Raw genomic sequence first — 23921 nt, forward strand, 5'->3', positions numbered from 1 at the left:
AATTGCATTTGTCAGATGGTCTGCAGCTTTCTCAAGTTTGCCTTGAGGTAGTAACTCTTCACCAAGCTGTATTTCTTCAAGGAAGACTTTATGAAAAGCTTCAGAATCTTTAAGATCCTGTAATTTGGAAAACCCACTCTCTCCTGGGCAAACTTCTGCTTTTCTTTTCATTCCTGAAGTTTGCTCTTGAAGTTGAAGGTGCTCATCCCCTTGCAATTGAAGTAAATGCTATACCAGATGATGAGCTATGCATACTCTTGTGGCCCTTGCACTGCTTGGGCTCACCCCTTCACTAGGTACAGGGAGTGCCACTGCCCTGTCCTCAGAGTAGATGGTGGCTGTGACGACAGAGAGAGGAACTTTAAAGAATTTTTGTTTATGGTAAAGTTTATGTACTGATTGTTTTTCACTCATCATGCTTTGCTCTGCTTTAAATACCATAAACTGTAGTTTCCTGATGTGACCTTCTTAGTCTCCTTTGCTGCTTTCTCTTTCATTGGGATTGTGTATTTTCTTAGTCCTTAACTCACCATACCTGATGCTTTAATCCATCATAATTATATTGAGTCCAAAATTGTTATCAAGACATGTCAGAAACTCAGAATTCATCCTACTTCTAAATCCTGCTTAGTTTTTCAGCATGTTGTGTTTTTCCTTGTTAACTAAGTACCCAACAGCCTACATCCTTCCCCTTTGTATTTAGTATGTTTCCCTTGCTTTTTCTCCATCAACTCACAATCATAAAAATGATGTCCAGGAAGAGTGTCAAAAGGCTGCCAGGCTCTACTGTAATTTTAGTACATTTTCTTTATAATTAAACTTTCTTTAAGTTTTGCAGCTTGTTAAACACAATATAAGTAGAGATGATAAACTAGTGGAGGAGAAAATAGAATTTGTGAATTGATGGCCTCAATTTTGACAAGAAAAGATAAGATCATTTTAAAGACAAAGGTCTTTGAAAGGCTCATTTTGTATATAATTGCATATTTATTTATTTTGCACAGTGGAGACTCTTCTATCATATTTTATTAAACAAAAATTTATTGAATACTGTTTTGAATTTTAATCAAATCAACAAAAATGAAAATAATGCACAAGGTGTTTGGCACCCAAAAAATGACTAATACTTGTATTGTCTATAGAGTCTTAAAGGCAGTTTCAGCAGTATGTTGTGTATAAATATATTTTTGTTTTCTTAACACCCTTTGGGAATTTAGACTATTCTATATAAATTCTAGATGGCTAACATATTAAATTTATTTGAAAAAAGCTGTTGCAAATTGAGTCCATTATTTCCATTGTTGATACCAAATTTGAAAAAAAATAAAATTAAAGAATCCTAGTTGGCGATAGAGCTCAGTGGTATAGCACCTGCTTAGCATATGTGAGGTTTTGGATTTGTTCCATGCACTGCAATAAATAAATAAATAAATAGATAGATAAATAAATAATCAAAGATATGTTTCTCATTTATATTCATTTCTTCTCTGCAATTTTAATTGAAATGATGTGTCTTTCCAGGGCACATTTATAGACAACTGAAAACATTTATGATTTTTATACTGTGTTGCTTTCCACTGGTATCTAATGAGTAGAGACCAGGGATTATGGTGGACATGACACAATGTATTGGACAGCCCCCTGAACAAAGAATGTTATCTAGCTCTGATGTTGAAAAGTTTTGAACAAGTGTATCTTTACTTAGGTAAATAGTAATACTCAAATTAAAGGGTTAGAGATGTATCTCAGTAAAAAAGCCTGCCGCAGTCTGGCTGGGCACAAGATCACGAGCCACCACACACCTTGTAGATTCAAACAGCAATTCTTTATTCTCGAACTCACACTGGCACTCTACACACGTTCTGGGAAAATCCAAGTTCTACTGCAAAATTCACGTACTCCACCAGGCTTTGAATCCCAAATACTTTCTGAATTCCACGAGAACTCAAGGGTAACTCAGGAAGCAGGATATGCCCTATTCCCAGCAGGAATAACCTTAAACCTGGAACCATCCTATACCCAGATTGTCCTAAACCGGGAACGCCCTAAACCCAAGGAGCGGGATACTTCCTAAAACCTGCAGGATACACACTAAACCTGGATCCACCCTAATCCAGTAGGATTCTCCCTAAACCCGGATCCACCCTGGTCCTTGAGCAGGGTCACCTTTCTCAAACATACATGCAATGTCACAGTGAATGTCCAAGGCAAGTCCATTTCCACGAGTCCTTCCTCTAAGCAACATGGGGTACGCTGGCAAGGAAATTTTGATGCGTCATTCCTACTTGGCAATGGCCCTCAGCAGGTCACAAAGCTACAAAGAATGCCATCTCTCACTACCCTGCCATCTGGATCCTCTACTTCTAACTTAATTATACTAATTGATGTTTGACTAATAGAAAAATTGATGTATTATTTAGCAAAATTTTCCAAATTGGTTAATTTTCCCATATAAAAATTAAATCACTGCTGGGCACAGTGGTACATGCCTGTAATCCCATGACGTGGGAGGCTGAGGCAAGAAGATCACCAGTTCAAGGTCAGCCTCAACAATTTAGTGAGGTTCTAAGCATTTGGTGAGACCCTGTCTCAAAATAAAAAATAACAAGGGCTAGGGATGGTGCTCTGTGGTAAAGTATCCCTGAGTTTAATTTTTGTACCCTCCCCCAAAAAAGGTTGGTTTACTAACTCAACCAACACTTATTGAAATGCTATAGCATGCCACTCATTGTGCTTAATCCTGAAATTAGTATCATTTTATTTAAAAAACCTAGAATGTATGAGAAGACAGATAATGATTAAATAATTAAAAGTAACAGTTTCAAGAAGGAACAATATTTTCTCAAATATGAACATTATTATGCCCTAATTAGGCAGCATTTGTAATCTGTATCTTGACAATTCATTATGAAAAGTCCAGTTAGTTTGTTCAATAAGTCTTTGGCCTTTTGTTAATAATAGAATCTGCAAGCATTCAAATTTCCATTTTAATTAAGCTCATAACAGAAGGGATCACTATCAAAAAATAGTTTCTAATTATTAACATCTCAACAAATATTTGCAATTTACAAAACACGATTAACAAAGCAACATTGTTGGTTGATATGAACCCTTTTCAGTCTTTCCTTCAAAGCTGGAAAGTGAACTAGAAAGGTATTCTATTGGAAAAAACAATCTCAACAAAACTACTTGACTTGTACACAATATTTTTCATCTTCCTTTGAAGACAATATCGCATTACTGTTGGAATCAAATATTTGTCATTCATCCCCAAGAACTTATAAATTCCATTTTCCCCAATTATTTCTAGTTTTAGAATCTGAGACACATTTTCCAGGCATCTGGTTAGCTGAAACTTCTCTAATTCAAAATATCCTTCAAGAAATTAAAAAAAAAAAAAGGGCTGGGGTGGTGGCTCAGTGGCAGAGCACTTGCCTAGCACATGTGAGGCACCGGGTTCGATCCTCAGCACCACGTATCAATAAATAAAATAAAGGTCCATTGGCAACTAAAAATTAAAAAAAAAGAAATTAAAAAAATATCGTGAAATTAAAGAGAATTAGGTGAAAGGTCCAAACAAAACTGAGAATCTATAAACCCTATAATTAGTTTTTCTTTATAATGTAAACAATTTAATTCTTACTGTTGGATTTGATAGGCCATAGTAAAACAATTGTTTTATTTTGGGGGGAATGTTAATTTTTTATAAAATTTCAAATATCTGGAAAACCTGGCTGGACATGGTGGTATATGCCTGTAGTACCTGAAGATATATATATATATATATATATATATATATATATTATATTTTTTTTAAATTTTTTTATTTTTTACTGGTTGTTCACAACATTACAAAGCTCTTGACATATCATATTTCATACATTAGATTGAAGTGGGTTATGAACTCCCAATTTTACCCCAAATGCAGATTGCAGAATCACGTCGGTTACACATCCACAATTTTACATAATGCCCTATTAGTAATTGTTGTATTCTGCTACCTTTCCTATCCCCTACTATACCCCCTCCCCTTCCCTCTCTACCCCATCTACTGTAATTCATTTCTCTCCTTGTTTATTTTCCCATTCCCCTTACAACCTCTTATATGTAATTTTGTATACCAAAGAGGGTCTCCCTTCATTTCCATGCAATTTCCCTTTTCCCTCCCTTTCCCTCCCATCTCATGTCTCTGTTTAAAGTTAATCTTTTCTTCCTGCTCTTCCTCCCTACTCTGTTCATAGTTGCTCTCATTATATCAAAGAAGACATTTGGTATTTTTTTTTAGGGATTGGCTAGCTTCACTAAGCATAATCTGCTCTAGTGCCATCCATTTCCCTGTGAATTCCATGATTCTGTCATTTTTTAGTGCTGAGTAATATTCCACTGTGTATAAATGCCACATTTTTTTATCCATTCATCTATTGAAGGGCATCTGGGTTGGTTCCACAGTCTAGCTATTTTGAATTGTGCTCCTATGAACATCAATGTGGCAGTATCTCTGTAGCATGCTCTTTTAAGGTCTTCAGGGAATAGTTCGAGAAGGGCAATAGCAGGGTCAAATGGTGGTTCCATTCCCAGCTTTCCCAGGAATCTCCATACTGCTTTCCAATGTAAGGGGGGTCCGGCGGAACGTCGGAGGGAGAGACCACACACAAGAGACTTACTCCATGCAATTGGCAAAAGGGGATTTATTGGGTATCCATTCCATCCAGCTGGGACTCTGTGCCCACTCAAGAAGGGAGCGCAGCTCAGAGCCCAGAGCAAAGGTCAAGCAGAGCTTAAGTACACTTTTTGGAGAGGGCGGTGGGCTTTGCATACATCAGAACAAATCATCATGAGGCGCGGGGAAATTGAACAACAACTCTGAGATGTGATTGGCACATTCATTGGCGGGAACCGGCCGGGCGGCGGTGATTGGTAATTCGTAAGCGGGTTACACATTCAAACTGATTGGTTCAGGCCCTGTGAGGAACTGCACAGGGCCCTAGGATAAAGGGCCAGAAGGGCGTTGTTTTAACTATCTCAGGAATCTGGGTGTAACAGAGGAACTTAATAATACCTAATCTTTTACATTCAAGCTTTCCAGCTTAGAAACTTTACCCTTTCACCAAATTGGCCGCACCAATTTGCAGTACCACCAGCAATATACAAGTGTACCCTTTTCTCCAAATCCTTGCCAGCACTCGTTGTTGTTTGACTTCATAATGGCTGCCAATCTTACTGGAGTGAGATGGTATCTTAGGGTGGTTTTGATTTGCATTTCTCTGACTGCTAGAGATGGTGAGCATTTTTTCATGTACTTATTGATTGATTGTATATCCTCCTCTGAGAAGTGTCTATTCAAGTCCTTGGCCCATTTGTTGATTGGGTTATTTGTTATCTTATTGTCTAATTTTTTGAGTTCTTTTTATACTCTGGATATTAGGGCTCTATCTAAAGTGTGAGGAGTAAAAATTTGTTCCCAGGATGTAGGCTCACTTTTTACCTCTCTTATTGTTTCTCTTTCTGAGAAAAAACTTTTTAGTCTAAGTAAGTCCCATTTGTTGATTCTTGTTATTATCTCTTCTGCTATGGGTGTCCTATTAAGGAATTTGGAGCCCGAACCCACAGTATGTAGATCTGAGCCAACTTTTTCTTCTATCAGACAGAGAGTCTCTGATTTGATGTCAAGCTCCTTGATCCATTTTGAGTAAACTTTTGTGCATGGTGAGAGAAATGGATTCAGTTTCATTTTGTTGCATATGGATTTCCAGTTTTCCCAGCACCATTTGTTGAAGATGCTATCCTTCCTTCATTGCATGCTTTTAGCCCCTTTATCAAATATAAGATAGTTGTAATTTTGTGGATTAGTCTTTGTGTCCTCTATTCTATACCATTGGTCCACCTGCCTGTTTTGGTACCAGTACCATGCTGTTTTTGTCACTATTGCTGTGTAATATAGTTTGAAATCTGGTATCGCTATACCGCCTGATTCACACTTCCTGCTTAGAATTGCTTTTGCTATTCTGGGTCTTTTATTTTTCCATATGAATTTCATGATTGCTTTATCTATTTCTATAAGAAATGCCATTGGGATTTTGATTGGCATTGCATTAAACCTATAGAGAATTTTTGGTAATATTGCCATTTTGATGATGTTGGTTCTGCCTATCCATGAACAGGGTATATTTTTCCATCTTCTAAGATCTTCTTCTACTTCTCTCTTTAGGGTTCTGTAGTTTTCATTGTATAAATCTTTCACCTCTTTTGTTAGGTTGATTCCCAAGTATTTTATTTTATTTTATTTTTTTGAGGATATTGTGAATGGAGTGTTTTTCCTCATTTCTGTTTCAGAAACGTTCCAGTTTTGTAGCTGATATACAGAAATGCCTTTGACTTATGCGTGTTGATTTTATATCCTGCCACTTTGCTGAATTCATTTATTAGTTCTAGTAGTTTCTTTGTAGACCCTTCTGGGTCTTCTAGGTATAGAATCATTCATCTGCAAATAGTGATAATTTAAGTTCTTCTTTTCCTATTTTTATGCCTTTAATTTCTTTTCTCTTTCTAATTGCTCTGGCTAGTATTTCAAGGACTAAATTAAATAGAAGTGGTGAGAGAGGGCATCCCTGTCTTGTTCCAGATTTTAGAGGGAATGCCTTCAACTTTTCTCCATTCAGAATGATGCTAGCCTGAGGCTTAGCATAGATTGCTTTTACAATGATGAGGTATGTTCCTGTTATCCCTAGTTTTTCAAGAGTTTTGAACATAAAGAGATGCTGTACTTTGTTGAATGCTTTCTCTGCATCTATCCAGATGATCATATGGTTCTTTTCTTTAAGTCCATTGATGTGGTGAATAACATTGATTGATTTCCATATATTGAACCATCCTTGCATCCCAGTGATGAATCCTACTTGATCATGGTGTACAATTTTTTTGATGTGTTTTTGTATTCGATTCACCAGAATTTTATTGAGAATTTTTGCATCTAGCTTCATTAGAGATATTGGTCTGTAGTTTTCTTTCTTTGAGGTGTCTTTGTCTGGTTTCGGAATCAGTGTGATGTTGGCCTCATAGAATGAATTTGGAAGAGCTCCCTCTTTTTCTATTTCCTGAAATAACTTGAAAAGTATTGGTATTAATTCTTCTTTAAAAGTTTTGTAAAACTCTGCTGTATACCCATCTGGTCCTGGGCTTTTCTTGGTTGGTAGTCTTTTGATTGCTTCTTCAATTTCATCCATTGATATTGGTCTGTTCAAATTGTGTGTATCCTCCTGACTCATTCTGGGCAAATCATATGACTTAAGAAATTTATCGATGTCATCACTATCTTCTATTTTATTGGAATATAGGTTTTCAAAATAATTTCTAATTGTCTTCTGTATTTCTGTAGCATCTGTTGTGATATTGCCTTTTTCATCCCGTATGTTAGTAATTTGAGTTCTCTCTCTTCTTCTCTTCGTTAGCATGGCTAAAGGTCTGTCGATCTTATTTTTTTTTTCGAAGAACCAAGTTTTAGTTTTGTTAATTTTTTCAATAGTTTCCTTTGTTTCAATTTCATTGATTTCCGCTCTGATTATAATTATTTCTTGACTTCTGCTACATTTGCTGTTGTTTTGCTCTTCCTTTTCTAGGGCTTTGAGATGAAGTGTGAGCTCATTTATTTGTTGTTTTTTTCTTTTTTTGAGGAATGACTTCCAGGCGATGAATTTCCCTCTTAAAACTGCTGTCATTGTGTCCCATAGATTCTGATATGTTGTGTCTGTATTTTCATTTATCTCTAAGAATTTTTTTTTTAATTCCACCTTTATGTCTTCTGTAACCCATTGATCATTCAGTAACATATTGTTCATTTTCCATGTGATGTAGGATTTTTCCTTCCTTCTTTTATCACTGATTTCCAGTTTCATTCCATTATGATCCGATAAAATGCATGGTATTATCTCCACCCCTTTATATTTACTGAGGGTTGCCCTATGGCATAATATATGGTCTATTTTTGAGAAGGATCCATGTGCTGCTGAGAAAAAAAGTATATCCATTTGATGATGGTTGATATATTCTATATATGTCAGTTAAGTCTAGGTTATTGATTGTGGTATTGAGTTCTATAGTTTCTTTATTCTACTTTTGTGTGGAGGATCTGTCCAATGGTGAGAGAGGTGTTTTGAAGTCACCCAAAATTATTGTGTTGTGGTCTATTTGATTCTTGAACTTGAGGAGAATTTGTTTTATAAATGACGCAGCACCATTATTTGGTGCATAAATATTGATAATTGTTATGTCTTGTTGGTGAATGGTTCCTTTTAACAGTATATAATGTCCTTCCTTATCCCATTTGATTAATTTAGTCTTGAAGTTGATTTTATTCGATATGAGGATGAACACCCCTGCTTGCTTACAAGGACCCTGTGCTTGGTATATTTTTTCCCATCCTTTCACCTTCAGCCTGTGTATGTCTTTTCCAATCAGATGTGTCTCCTGGAGGCAGCATATTGTTGGATTTGTTTTTTTAATCCATGATACCAGCCTATGTCGCTTTATTGGAGAGTTTAAGCCATTAACATTTAGAGTTACTATTGATATATGGTTTGTACTTCCAGCCATGTTTGATTATTTATCCTTTTTTATTTTTTTAAATTTAGTTTGTTTCTCCATGATTATCTTTCCCCTCGCCCTCTGTCTTTACTGAGGCACTTCCCACTGATGGTTTTGGTTATTGTTTTTCATTTCTTCCTCGTGTAGTGTTTTGCTCAAAATGCTTTGCAATGCTGGTTTTCTGGCTGCAAATTCTTTTAACTTTTGTTCATCATGAAAGATTTTTATTTCGTTGTCATACCTGAAGCTTAATTTTGCTGGATACAGAATTCTTGGTTGGCATCCATTGTCTTTCAGTTTTTGAAATACATTGTTCCATGACCTTCTTGCTTTCAGCGTCTGTGATGAAAAATCCATTGTTAACCTAATTGGTTTACCCCTGAATGTAATCTGCCTCCTTTCTCTTGTAGCTTTTAATATTTTCTCTTTGTTCTGTATATTGGATATCTTCATAACAATGTGCCTTGGCGTTGGTCTACCGTGATTTTGTGTGCTCGGTGTCCTGTATGCATCTTCAATTTGTATATCTGTTTCCTTTTTCATTTCTGGAAAGTTTTCTGTAATTATTTCATTCAGCAGGTTACTCATTCCCTTGGTTTGAATCTGTGTACCTTCTTCTATCCCAATGACTCATAAGTTTGTTTTTTTTATGTTATCCCATAACTCTTGGATGTTTTTTTCGTGATATTTTACCAGCCTTTCTGAGTTGGCTAGACTCTTTACAAGATGATATATTTTGTCTTCATTATCCGACGTTCTGGCTTCTACTTGCTCCACTCTGTTAGTGATACTCTCAATTTAGTTTTTAATTTGGTTTATCGTTTCCTTCTTTTCTAGAATTATTGTTTGATTGTTTTTTATAATCTCTATCTCCTGATAAAGATGCTTAACTTCTTCTTTTATCTGTTTATGTAATTCATTCTCAATGTGTTCTTTCACTGCTTAAATTTGCTGTCTCGTATCTTCTTTAAGGTTCCATTCCATCTGTCTAAGGTGTTCCTTGAGTTCTTTATATGACCATTTTTCTGATGACTCTAGGTCCTCCTGAATATTTAGGCTGTCCTGCATTGTTTGTACTCCTTTTCTTCCTTGCTTTTTCAAACTGCTCATGTTTCTTCTTGTTCTGTTTGACTGCTGAGTTAGTGTTTACTCCTATAAATTTATTTGATGCTTGGGAGGAAAGGTATTAGAAGGGAAGGTAAGAAGTCATTGTAGGTTTCAATGAAGTTATCTCCTCCGCCGCATCCGGTGACGTCAGTTCTCTGCCATGGTGGTATCTCTTGCAAATGGCGACAGTTTGTTTTCCTTTGCTGGGTGACTAATGCAACTGGTGGGTCCTTACTGTCTCTCCCAAGCCCCGTTTCAAATCTGTGGCCACTACCTATAAAGGCTCGGTTGGCATTTACCTCCGTAGGATCAGAAGGGCTGACCAGTTGTTTTAGCCGGATGGATTAGTGCTCAGTCACAGTTGTTTGTCTGTGGGAAGCAGGCAAACGGGAGCTTGAATTCAGCATATCTTGGCTCAGTGTGTGTTCTGAGAGGCCCAGAATTTTTGCCCCAGATCCACGTCAGCTCAGCATTTCCTAGTGATACTGAGCAAACAGAATTTAGACTGTTTACGACTCCCTATGCCCGCACAGCTGAAAAGGTCAGAGAATTAATCTCTCCGCTCACGCCGCCATGTTGGAATCAGGCAACTTGATTTTTTCTGGATATATAATTTAATGTTTACACTTAACAAAGTTCACACTTATCCTTTTTATAACCATACCAAAAAAAAAAAAAAAGTCTTAATTATCTAGGGAAGTGTTTCCTGGCATGAAGTCCCCAGACCAACAGAATCAATATCACTTGGCAACCTTTTAGCCATGCAAAGTCTCAGGTCAATCCTAGAACTAGTAAATCAGAAATGAAGCAATTTATGTATAGCAAGTACCACAAGTGGATTCTGATCATGCCAAAGATTGAGAAACACTGAAATGAAATGGCAGCCTGAAATGAAATGAAATTCCAGCTACTGTGGAGGCTGAGCAGGAAGATCACTTGAGTCAAACCTTGAGCAAGGAAAGTTGTGACCAACCTGAACAATACAGAGAAATTTCAGTTTACAAACAAACAAAAATCTCAGAGATTTGTTTGTGTTTTAGTTATGTGAAGGTTTATTCTGTCATGTTGAAGCCAGATTTAAATTTAAGTAGTCAGTGTAGTTAGGTAAATCAGGTCTAATATCAAGTAAGATCCAAAATGGAGGCCATGTTGAGAATGAATTCTGGGAAAAGCAGAACAATTCTTGGAATGTTAATGAAGTCCCAGAAAACCCAAGGCCCACAGCCCATCCCAAAGAAGTGTTAATGAAACAGCTCCCAGCAAACATAAGATGCTGACTCAAAAGTCCTTCCTGCCCAGATTACTTCTTTAGCCCACCTGTGCCCCGCTCTTTGGGCCTTCCCACCTACAGTCCATCACTGAAAGATAACAGAACAAAGGATAGGAATGGGGGGGGAACCAGATGAAGACCTTAGGTATAAAAAGGGGAGACAACCGCACTTCCACTGATTCCTCCTCTTGGGACCCCTTCTTCCTCCGTGAGAAGTCTTTTCTGCTGTCCTTTAATGAACTTCTACTTTCCACTCTGACCTTGCCTCGGTGCCTCAGCATGCTTCTCTGGTGTTATTCTTAAACATTGGAGAAGCAAGGACTCAACACTGGTCAACAGCACTAACAATGTATTACTCTTTATCTCAGAACAGTTCTTGGGAGAACAAGAGATAAAAGTTTCATAAGCTGCATGAATAATCTCCTTCTTCTCCTTCTTCTTCTTCTTCTTCTTCAGTTCAGGTGGAGTGAATTCAGGGGTATTTGACCACTGAGGCACATCCTTTATATCTGTTATTTTGAGACAGAGTCTCACTAAATTGCTTAGGGCCTCACTAAATTTCAGAGACTGGCTTTGAATTTGCAATCCTCCTGCCTCAGGCTCCCAGCAGGTGGGATTATGGGATTACAGGTGTGCCCCACCCCACCCAGTTAAGATGAATCTCTTAAAGTTGCACAGAATAGGCTGGGACTGGGGCTTGGTGACAGTGTTTGCCTAACCTAGAGAGCTCTGAGTCCTGGTGGGCCCTGAGTTGAATTCACTCCCAGTAGGACTAAAAAATAAAAGAAAAAAGTGTTATAATTTCATAATTTCAATGTGGTTATGAGGCCTAACTATCCCAGTCAGTTTTTTTTTTTTTTTTTTTTTAGTAGAAGACTTGATGACAAAAATTATTTAAGGAAGACAAGCCTAAATTCCCAATATAAAAAAAAAAAAAAAATTTCCCCATCATAAAATGTCTCCTCAAAAAAAGTAAGGGTTTAATATACTCAGAGCATGAGATTTTCTTTAGTATATTTCTCAGCCATAGCTCTTCCATTCATAATATGGAGTCATTGCAAAATTAAATAGGTGATACTGTTTTTTTTTTATGTGCTTATAAAGCAATCAAAGTGTAGATTCCATGTGTGTGACATCTGAAAATCATATTTTTCACTTAATCTTTCCGATGTTTTAAAAAGAGAATTCTGCATACATGTGATTCCCCCCAAAAAAGCTGAATCAGCATGAGATCAGCATTTTCAAAGTTGGTTACCTTCAAAGAGGTAACCGGGTGCCCCCTAGTGTTCAGTTACCGGAACTGCCAAGGCTACTATTTTAAAATCATTTCTCAGTCCCAGGTTCCACAATCAGTACCGTTTTGATACTGGGAATTGAACCCAGGGGAAATTTAGCTCTGAGTTACGTCACCAGCCTTGTTTACTTATTTGTTTATTTTTAAATTATAAGACAGGCTAAATTCCTTAGGTCCTCACTAAATTTCAGAGGCTGGCCTCAAACTTGTGGTTCTCTTGCCTCAGTCTCCTAACTGGCTGGGATTACAGGCATGCACCACCACTCCTGGCCTGGATTTTCTTAATAAATATAGATTTTACTGAAGAGAGAATGGTGCTAGAAATTTTGATTAAGAACTGGACATGAAGCCCCTGAGTTTAACATTTATGGGCCCCCAGAGTACAGCTGTGCTTTTAGAACCCAAGATCATTTATAGAAAGCACAATTGTAAAACTTACCAAACCATGAGTTGTATATATATACACACATATGTACGTTGGAAAACTAAAAGATCAGGTAAGAATTCTCATTCCTTCTGAAACCCTACAGTTAAATCTTGGTTTAAAAAATGCCAGGAAAGGGAGGCCCCCAGATTTAAAGATCATTTTGGAAGAGTGGGACTATGAGTTATTCCTTTCTAAAACACTATTTTCCCAAATCAATAATTAAAGAAACTATTTCTGATTTTTTCCATTGTTGTTTCTTTTTGTTATAATAAGCAAATTACAGCTGACACAGTGAGGTCTATCTGTAGTTCAGCTATTCAGAAGACTAAGGCAGGATGATGTCCAGTTCAAGCATGAACAACTTAGACTGTATCAAAAAATAAAAATAAATAATTATAATGTAAATTAAACATTAAGTTGCCCCACAAAGTTCTATGAGCTAGGACTTCTTGGCCTTTCTCCCCTGCACCCCTGAAGTGGGTCAGGCAGTGCCAAACCAAATTTCTGCCATTTATGGAGGCCTTGGGAAGTGTGATCTGGAATGTGAGGGCAGGAGAAATCTCCAGGGTGGAGTGGGATCAGTGATGTCCTTAGATTAACATAAAAAAAAAAATCATCAATGACTGCATTATTCTCTGCATGACAGGATAGAATTAAAGCCAATCTCAAATAAAACATTTTCAAATTTTCTAAAACATTTGTTAAGTGTATAAATTGATGATACCTCTTTTCTCCCATTTTATAAACAAAAATAAAAATATTCCAAAAAATACATTTAAATTTGATATTTGAAGGGTAAATTGGTATATAATCAGTGACTGTTGATGAGAGGAGGTTTCTACAAGATTGTTTATGGAGATCTCTGTTTTGGACACACCTACTCAATCATCCAATCAATCATCCACTCAAGACTATCCCAAGCTCCAAGAAATGCAATCTTTTGGAGAAAATGGGTGTGGTTTCTGGGGCAATAAAAGGACGCTGCAAGAGCCCAACTTGTTCTTCTCCAGAGCTCCCAGAGTGCCTTTGGGACTGGCTGAGAGATTTCGGAAGTCTTCCACTACCACACAGAGGCCCTGATTCCTGTGTCAACTTCATATTATTACTTCTGCAGCAAGTATTGGTGAGCCCACAGACATATTTCTTAGGTGAGTATACAGAAAAGCAGCTCCTGCTACTTCCCCATATCAAAGCAAGCAAATTTATGAATTTTAATTATCAGTAAAATGAACTTGTTTTCTGTGAAGTGATGTAGTTTGCTTTCTTAGTAATGTTTAGACTGCTGTTTGTTGTCCTGTTGCATGCCTTGGAATAAATTTGGTGATTAATTTAACATAAATAATTTATGTATTCCATTGTTGTTACTATGTATTAAAGGAACCAGTTTACATACTCACAAAAGTGTACAACAGTTCCTTTTTCTTACATCCAGAATTTATTATTTATTTTGTATTCTTGATGATTGCCATTATCATTGGAGTGAGACTCACAAGTTTAGTTTAGATTTGCATTTGCCTGAGGGCTAAAGATATTAAAGTAATTTTCTTTTTTCCTTCCTTCCTTCCTTTTTTTTTGTGTGTGTGTGTGTGTGAAAAGCAGGAGAGTACTAGAGATAGAACCCAGGGGTGTTTTACCAACTGAACTACATCCCCTAACCTTTTTATTTTTCATTTTAATTTTGATGATGGGCTTGAATTTGTAGTCCTCTTGCCTCAGATTCTCTAGTCTCTGAAAGTACAGCTGTGCACTTTGTGCACACTGGGCCTTTTTTCATATAATTGTGGGTCATTTGTACATCTTTTGAGAGCTGTATGTTCCATTCATTAGCTTATTTATTAACTAGGTTATTTGTTTTTATAGTGCTTAGATTTTTGAGTTCTTTCTGTTCTGGATATATATATATATATATATATATATATATATATATATATATAATATTATATATATATTATCTGTGGGAAGAGAGTTTGACAAAAATTTTCTCCGCTCAGTAGTGTTTCTTCACTCAGTTGTTTCCGTGGTGTGCAGAAAGCTTTTAATTTGGTGCCATCCCATTTACTGATTTTTGTTCTTATTTTCAGAGCTGAGCAGGTCCTATTCAGGAAGTCCACTAAAATGCATTCTGCCAGAAAGCACTGCTTGTTTCCTGATGGCAATTAAGTTAATTATGTGTTTTTCCAGTGTGATAGGTATTTGGTAATGATTTTAATGACTTGCTAGATATACCTATTTGTTGTAATTTGTGTATTTTTTTATTACAAGACTATAGATAATAAAGATAGCAGGGTACCACAAGAGGTTAGTATATTCCTGTTCTATATTCCTGTTCGTAGATTTTGGATAAAATCTGATTCAATTTTGGAATGTTAAGCTTAATCATCAGCCCTTAGGAATTTATTTATTTATTTTTATGTAAATTTTTAAATTTATATATGACAGCAGAATGCATTACAATTTTTATTACATATATAGAGCACAATTTTTCATATCTCTAGTTGTATACATAGTATATGCACACCAATTCGTGTCTCCATACATGTACTTTGGATAGTAATGATCATCACATTAACCATTAAATATTTAGAAATTGTTTTGGGATAGTGAATTCTAGTTTAAATAATAATAATAATAATAAGAAAAATTAATAATAATAATAATATCTAAGGAGATATTTAAATTGAATAATTAAAGTAATAGTTCAATGGTAAGGGCATTTCTTTCTCTTTTTCATTTTTTTCTTTTTAATACAGCGCTGGGAACCAAATCCAAGGCCTCTGCCATTTTGGGCAAGACTCTACTACTGAGTCCCTAGCTTTCATATGCCCTTTTCTATACCAATTATGGGCAGTGAGCAATATGATTTATGTTAAAAGCATTCAGAATCCACATTATAAAACTCTAATTGGGTCAAACCTTCATGGTTAAGATCATTTAGAGGAATGTCACATTTTTGTGAAACTGAGGTTCTTTCTTTGTTTAAGAAAGGAAGATTTATAACATTATTTAATAAGATAGTTCACATTTTGTGTAAGTATTTGGATGTGGCAACTGTGACATAGGATACCAAAGTGTAATGATTATTGGGTGAATCTTTATCCTAATTATGTTTCCCAAACAATTGAACATGGATACAATTATGGGACACTTCATTGTCTTGTTTTCTAGACAGCTTTGCTGAGCCTGGTATCCATGTTCGTATCTAGGGTCCCCATCTCCTTCACAGCAAATTTCTGGATCTTGAGTGTCAGAGGTACATGCCTTGAAGCCCACTCCCTGGAAGAGCTTGTGTTTGCTGATGGGGCATTATTTGGTCACCACTCCTTGATGGCAGAACAACTCTTCTCCCCACCATTCTTTGTGGGAGCCATTCTGCCTGTGCCCAAGCTGGAAAGGAAGAGCACTAGGGATTGTAAGGTTCTGTTTTATGCATGACGCAAAAATAGGATGGGAATGCTCAGGACTAGGTAAGCAATAGTGATTTCTAAAGTTTTTGAGAGCTCTCTTTATGCCTCCATTTTCTGTTTGTGTCATGCAAAATAAAGGCTATTCTTCCTAGACATAGGCTTATTATTGGGTCATTACTTGAGTACAATTTTGATTAGTTTAATCCCAGAAGCAAGAGAGGCTGAAGCAGAAGAATTGTGAGACCAAAGCCAGTCTCAGCAAAAGCAAAGAGCTGAGCAACTCAGTGACATCCTGATTTTAAATAAAATACAAAATAGTACTGGGAATGTGGCTCAGTGGTTGAATGCAAATGAGTTCAATCCTTAGTACCACCTCACCCCCCCCCCCAATTTTTTTTGTTGACTTAGTTTCTTGTCTTTCCAGATTACATATATGAAATTGTTCTGATTCTCTTCCTTTAAAAAAATAGGGGAAAAAAAGAAGAAAAGAATGGACTCAGACATCCTGCAGAGAGAACTCACCTGCTCCATCTGCATGAATTATCTTATAGACCCAGTCACCATATGCTGTGGGCACAGCTTTTGTTGGCCCTGTCTCTGCCTTTTGTGGGAAGAAGCCCAAACTCCTGCATATTGCCCTATGTGCAGGGAGCCATCACAGCAGATTGACTTCAAGAGCAATATTCGTTTGAATAATCTGGTATCCATTGTCAGAAAAGCCAGTGTCAGGCATTTCCTGAGCTCTAAGAATCACATGTGTGTGACCCACAAGGAGAGAAAGATCTTCTGTGAAGAGAACAAGACCCTGCTGTGTTTGCTCTGCTCCAACTCCCAGGAGCACTGGGCTCACAGACACTGTCCCATTGAAGAGGCTGCTGAGCAGTACAGGGTAAGTGATGCTTCTGAGATAGCTAGAGGGCAGGGTAACTAAGACTATAAGGCACAAGAACCATTGTTACAGAGTGCCACATGCAAGTATAGATAGCAGTGATAAAATTATGAATAAAGTATGTGAGAGTATCTATATTCGTGGAAACTGAGAGTGTGAGGAAACTAATTTATTATAACCTATTTCAATAACTTGATGATATGGTTTTACTGCTTAGGGCACTTTAAAGTTCTCATGATTATAAGAGTGTCTAAACAAACAAAACTAAATGTTCTGCTGGATGTGGTGGTGCACACCTGTAAACCCAGCTACTCACAAGACTGAAGCAGGAGGATAATCAGTTGGAGGATGGCTTGGGAAAATTAAAATATATAATAACTTCTTAAAAGGACTGTTGATGTAGCTCAGTGGCATAGCACTTTCCTAGCATACATGAGACCCTAGGTTCAATTGCTAGTATGGTGGGCAGGGAAGTGGTACCACAAATTCAAAGGGCTTTTATATAGGATATATTAGAATGAAACTCACAGAATATTAGTGTCATTAGATCCAAATTCTGAAGCAAATTGCCACACTACCTAAGAATTAACATTGCCCATGTATTTGCCAATTTCTCTTGGAAAATGGTTTTATTACATTCCATAGTCTGAATCCCCTAAAATTGATAATTATCCACACCAAGCAGGGAAACCCTAGCCTCTGTGCTGCATAAAACTTTTTTTTAAATATAAATTGCTTGAAATTCTTCATCATTGTGGGCCTGAAAACATAATCAACTTGCTTGTCCAGTGTTCAACTTTTGTTCTCTTACAGGAGAAGTTTCTAAAACTAATGAGATCTCTTTGGAAAAAGATCCAAGAAAACCAGAGAAATCTAAAAGAAGAGAGCAGAAAAATTAACCAATGGGTTGTAAGTATGAGAGTCTATTTCTCTCAGAATCAACCTAGAATAGGAAAGGTAGACATTTATTGATTCATCAAGTGAGTTGGAATCATCACAAAATTTTAGGAAGATCTTTCTTGATAGCTTCTACTTGTTGGAGTACAAAACCTCACTGCTACTCAGGGAGAATTGTTGTGCTATGGAGGAGGGAAGTTTGATATTATTAACCTATTTACTAACAAAAATGAAAGTGTTGCATACAATTATTTGTGAGTTATGCATGAATTCAAAATGGCTTGCATTCAGACTTTCTGATTTGAGAAGATATATATAGGAATTACCAATGAAAATCTTTCTTTCTGGTTGTTTCAACAAGTCATGAAGTAGATGAGTTTGAGAGAGGAGTGTTCTGCCTCTTAATATAGTTAATAATGAGTGAAAAATAAATGAAGGGAAGAGAAGAATGAATTAATGGTTTATGAGAAATAGAAAGACACAAATTTATGTACATAGTTTACTAGCATAAGACATGAGTCAAAATGAATAGATGATGTAATAAAGTGGAGGAGAGTAAAGTTGACCTGATATTTGTTCTAAGAAATTCGTGTCCTTGCAGTGGTATGTGCATCTGCACAGAGAGAATACCAAGGCAGCTTATAGGATGCTGCATCCCAGTGTCCATGAAGAAGAAAAAGAACATTTGGAGACACTTTTAAAGGAACGCAAATTGACTATACAGAAAATTAAGAAAAGGAAAGCCAAAATGCTTCAAAAGGGGAAGCAATTAAAGAAAGACTATCAGAAGCTGATGAAAATGTGCCATAAACCATATGTGGAGCTGTTTGAGGTAAGTAATTGGGACATGACTGGAAATATTTTGTGTCATGGCCACATTATTTGGTACCAAAGACATATTTATATGCATTCTGCATTTTTGGTGGGATCTTCCCCCTTTGGGAATAACAGACAGTGTGATTTCATGCAGCAAGCAAGCTTTGTTAAATTGTGACAGTAGGTTCCTCAGGATATGTTTATTTCTGAAATTATCCTTTTGTAGGTTACTTCATTAAGAAATAGAAAGAAACAGGCTGGGTCTGGGGCTCAGTGGTAGACCACCTGCCTAGCAAGTGTGAGGCACTGGGTTGATTTCTTAGCACCACCCCTAAATAAGTAAATTAAAGAAAGCTTCATCAACATCTACAATATTTTAAAAAGAAAGAAATAAAAAGAGCATTTTTTTCATGGGTATTTCATTTTTGTCCAGCTGAGCAACATGAAGAAACTTGAAAATAGTTAACATTTATTACATTCTTTTTTATTTTTTTATTTTTACTTTTTTAATTTTTTTTTATTATTTTTGTTATTATTGATTGTTCCAAACATTACAGAGCTCTTGATAAATCATCTTTCATACATTTGACTCTATTGGGTTTTGAACTCCCATTTCTACCCCAAATACAGATAGCAGAATCACATCTGTTACATACTCACATTTTTACATAATGGCATATTAGTGACTGTCTTGATCTGCTACCTTTCCTAACCGCTACTATCCCTCCTCCCCTCCCCTCCCACCTTCCCTCTCTGCCTCCTCTGCTGTTGTTCAATTCTCTCCCTTTTTCCCCCCTCCCCCTTGCCCATCATAACCTCTTATACTTTTGAGTATCATTGAAGGTCTCCTACCATTTGCATATCTTTTCCCTTCTCTCTCCCTTTCTCTCTCCCCATTTGTCTTTGTTTACAGTTAGTCTTTTCCTCATGCTCTTCCTTCCTGTTTTGTTCTTAGTTGCTCTCTTTATATCAAAGGAGACATTTGGCATTTGTTTTTCAGGGCTTGGCTAGCTTCACTTAGCATAATCTGCTCTAATGCCATCCATTTCCCTCCAAATTCTATGATTTTGTCCTTTCTTAGTGCTGCATAATACTCCATTGTATATAGATGCCACATTTTTTTATCCATTCATCTATTGAAGGGCATCTAGGTTGGTTCCACAGTCTAGCTATTGTGAATTGTGCCGCTATAATCATTGATGTGGCTGTATCCCTATAGTGTGCTCTCTGTGGAGTGTCCACTGTAGGGGATGGGACGGGACTGTACCGCTTCCTTCCCCTTCTGAAATCCCGTACTCGGCCCAAGGATCAGTATGGGCTTGGCTGGCGGGATTCCACCTAATGGCCTACATTCTTTTTTAATTTGAATGTCCTTAGTTCAAATTGTCCTTAGCACATGTCACTATGTGAATAAGTCCTGCAAAAGATCTCTTTTCAGACAGTTGCTGGTTTGCAGCATTGCAGAATAACCCTCAGGGTTTTGAATTTAGCAAAAATTAGATTCTTCCTGTTTTACCTTTATGGTAGAAAATTAATCTACAACGAGTGTTGAGGTGGTGGTTGTAATTTTTTAAGTTTCTCAAATACAAAGGCTTAATGGTAGAACAGCTAATTCTGATGAAATTTAAGCTTTTCTTTCTTTTTGTTTTTTCTTTACAGAATTTAGAAGACACATTGGCAGAGTAAGTTTGACTTTTAATGCAAATTGGGGCACCACAAACGCTGTGAATACCAATGTGTTTCTGTCAATGAAGAAAGTACTTATTGAGATAGTGTACATTTCCTCTATGTGTCTGTGTTTTAGTGAATATGATTTCTTGTTCCTTTTTTATCAAAACTGAGCTTTTCCTTCCCTGGAGCTGAAGGGTAGAGTTTTTGCTGAACTTAAGCAGAGGTCTCTAAAGACAGCTATCTATAATTTTAGATTTCAAGTCATAAACAAATTAAGGTACGTGGAATAGTCCTTACCAGGTGATAGGTGAGAGAAGTAGGCAGAGAAAAAAGTAAGAAAGATTCCTTAAGACTAGAACAATCCTGATCTGGGCACAGTGAAGCAAGCCTGTCATCCTAGTGGCTCAGGAGGCTGACAGGAGGATCATGAGTTCAAAGCCAGCATCAACAATTTAGGAGACTGTCTCAATTAAAAAAAAAATATTGAGGATGCTCTCAGCACTCCTTGGTATCAACAAAACAACAACAACAACAAAAACAACAACAACAACTAGAACAATCCTACCCCATGATTATGTAGTTACACTAAATGTCAGTGTTAGATTATTGTTAAGTGATGTAGGAACCTTTAGGATAAAACTCCTACATTAACATACTGTCAAAGTGTCCTTTCATTTATTTTTGCTAAAACTTTTTGAGAAATTTCAAAGACTCAGCCAATATGTCAAAGGTCACTGAGGTAATCTAAGGTTTTCTTTTAGACCCATTACATCATTTAGCTGAGCAATGTTTTTTATTCTGTTCAGCCAGAAGTGTTTGCATCAGCTATCTTTACTGTGTTCTCATCTTCCTTTTAAAACTTTTATCATGTGCTCGATGATCTCCACTTGAGAAAAGTAAGGAATATATGCCATCTCTTCAACTTGAACTATGGATCCTTAATTGAGCATGTTCAGAAAGGTACATATTTTGGCTGGACACAGTGGTGCAGGCCTATAATCTCAGCAATTCAGGAGGCTTAGACTGCAATTCAGGAGAATGGCACATTCTTTGAAGTCAGCCTCAGCAGCTTAATGAAACCTTGTCCAAAAACAAAAAGGATTATATATATAGCTCAGTGGTAAAGTGCCCCTAGGTTCAATCCATGGTACCAAAAAGAAAGAAAGAAAAAAAACAACAGAGAAATGTACATCTCTTTCTTTTTTTCTTCCTTTTTATTCATGGGATTTCAATAAGGGCCTCCTACGTGTCAGGCAAGTTCATGGAGAAATATTCCCAGTCCAGAAATGTACATCCTAATGCAATGGCCCCCAAAGGGAATATGTATAGACTCTCAGAATAAAGTCCTCAAACTTTCTTTCTTTGGAGAGAGCATTGCTTTTCAGACACCTCCCATCCTCTTCTTACTTCCTGTGGGCTATAAATATTTTTCCATTCTTTTATATTCTGGTGTGCTCCTTTTCATTAGCTTTCATTAGAATATGATTTTGATAAAGAACCTTTAGTTGAGCCATTACCATTATGTCTTAAACACTGTTTGAATCTATCATTGTTGAAGTCTTTGGTGCCAGAAAGATCAATTTATTTATTTTTTCCTTGCAGGTATGAGTTAGTGTTCCTGCACATGCCCCAGCCTGTGAGGCCACAGCTCAGTGCTCAGCCCATCACTGGACTGAGAGATGAACTTAACAACTTCCAAGGTGGGTGTCAGTCTGTTTGAGGGACAGCTACACTGTGCTCTACAATGATGGTTTTCTATGGGTAATCATTCTCTCTTCATTAATCGTTGACCTAATAAAAGTGATCAGCCTGCAGCTAAGAATGCAAAACATATTTATTGATGTATACCATGTTAAAATATGGAACAATGTAAAGAAAAAAACATAAATGAAATGTTGTATACAAGCTCTTTCACAAAAGTTTCAATTAAGGAAAGGAAATAAAAAGTCTCACTAAGCCCTAGAAACATCATCACATACAATATCATTTGTTCACTGAGTCACACTAATGGACTCAAGTCAAGACAATTTCAAGAGAAATTAATTATGATAATGGGTTTATTGAATTTAAATTTGTAAAAATGGTTTTCTTTAATGTTTTCTAGTAACAGGATTTGTAATACATTACACTTGATATAATAAACAGTATACAAATATAAAGTAATGAATTCACAGAACATTTTATGAACAATGATGAAGTAAGTCATCACTTGGTGAAGCACTATATGGAACTCCATGGTAGACCTAACCCTGACAGGTTAGTTTAGTAGAAAAAGGGTCAGATGGAACCAAAAGTGAAAGGCAGAAAATTCTTAACGGGAAACCAATTCTGTAATAAATAGATTTTCTTAAATATAAACTTGGTTTCTTAACCAGAAGATTGTAATATCACTGATGCATTTATGTAATTATGTAATAATAATCATATTATCTACTATCCATGATTACATTTATTTTTGTCTTTTTCTTTTCACAAGAGAGAGTAATGGAGGTTAATTTTATTGCTATGGACTTGAGAATGCTCAGGTCTCCAGTTTTTCGAGTGTAATAAAAAATAAGCAGCAGAAGTAAGCTCTATGATCAATGAATTTTTAGGAATATTTTCCCTGTATTTTGTAAGTGTTCAGATTTACTGGTAGCACTTGAATCTGATATTTTTCTAGCCAAAGCTTTTCCATTAATCTTTGCTTGTTTTTTCTTGTAAGTCTCTAAATCAACTCTCATTTTGTATGAATTGGGGCGGAGGGAAGGTCTGATTTTGGCTGAATTATTCTCTCTTCACAGTGAACATTTCCTTCCGTAATGAAATAAGCAGTCACAATGTAGTGCTGTGTGATGTGAGAAGACTGATGTTTGGAGAAGATGATGAAGATGAAGCTTTGAATTCTGACAGATCAAACTATTTTGCTGCATTGGGAGATCAGATCTTCACTTCTGGGAAACATTACTGGGAGCTGGATGTGTGTGGCTCCTGGGACTGGGCTGTGGGAGTCTGTAGGGATCCTGTGGTAAGGAAGAACCACACACTGCTTGAATCTGAGGACATGTTTCTCCTTTTATGTGTGAAGGAGGACACACATTTCAGTCTTTTGACCACCTCCCCAATATTTTCTCTCTATATAGAGAGACCTATGGGCCGTGTTGGTGTGTTCCTTGATTTTCAAAGTGGAAGTGTGAGTTTTTTGAATGTTGCCAGGAGTTCCCTTATATGGACATATCGTATTGGGTCCCTGAATTTCCCTGTCAGGCCATTTATTTTCCACATTCCACACCTAATTAGGGATAATTCAGGAAGCTAACTTCTCTGCCCGAGAACTTCATATTTAAGGGACCCCTTCTCAGTTGAAGCAGAGCAATTACTATGACTATTTTTTATCCCTATCTTAATGTAACCTCATTTTATTAAATATGAAAATATGATACAATATGAAATTTTGTTTGCTAAATTTTACTTTAATAAAACCATCTTTAGTTGCCTATAATATAAGCTGTTGTTGATTCAATGTTTCATGACCTTTCTGTGATTACAAAAACATGGGTTTGTGATTCTGAGTCTAGATTAATACA

At 36.6% G+C, this 23921-nt stretch overlaps 1 protein-coding gene across 1 annotated transcript; it reads left to right on the forward strand.

The window, feature by feature from the left end:
* Nucleotides 1-13627: 13627 nt before the first annotated feature.
* Nucleotides 13628-23653, forward strand: LOC144254298 (tripartite motif-containing protein 43-like). Its single transcript, XM_077797303.1, has 8 exons — nucleotides 13628-13801; nucleotides 15844-16087; nucleotides 16553-16971; nucleotides 17785-17880; nucleotides 18470-18700; nucleotides 20344-20366; nucleotides 21958-22055; nucleotides 23139-23653. Exons 1-8 carry the CDS (start codon nucleotides 13628-13630, stop codon nucleotides 23651-23653), a joined length of 1800 nt encoding a protein of 599 aa, XP_077653429.1.
* The last annotated feature ends 268 nt before the right edge of the window (nucleotides 23654-23921 follow it).

The sequence above is a fragment of the Urocitellus parryii genome, chromosome 4 (genome assembly GCF_045843805.1).
Source record: "Urocitellus parryii isolate mUroPar1 chromosome 4, mUroPar1.hap1, whole genome shotgun sequence".
NCBI classification, from domain to species: domain Eukaryota; kingdom Metazoa; phylum Chordata; class Mammalia; order Rodentia; family Sciuridae; genus Urocitellus; species Urocitellus parryii.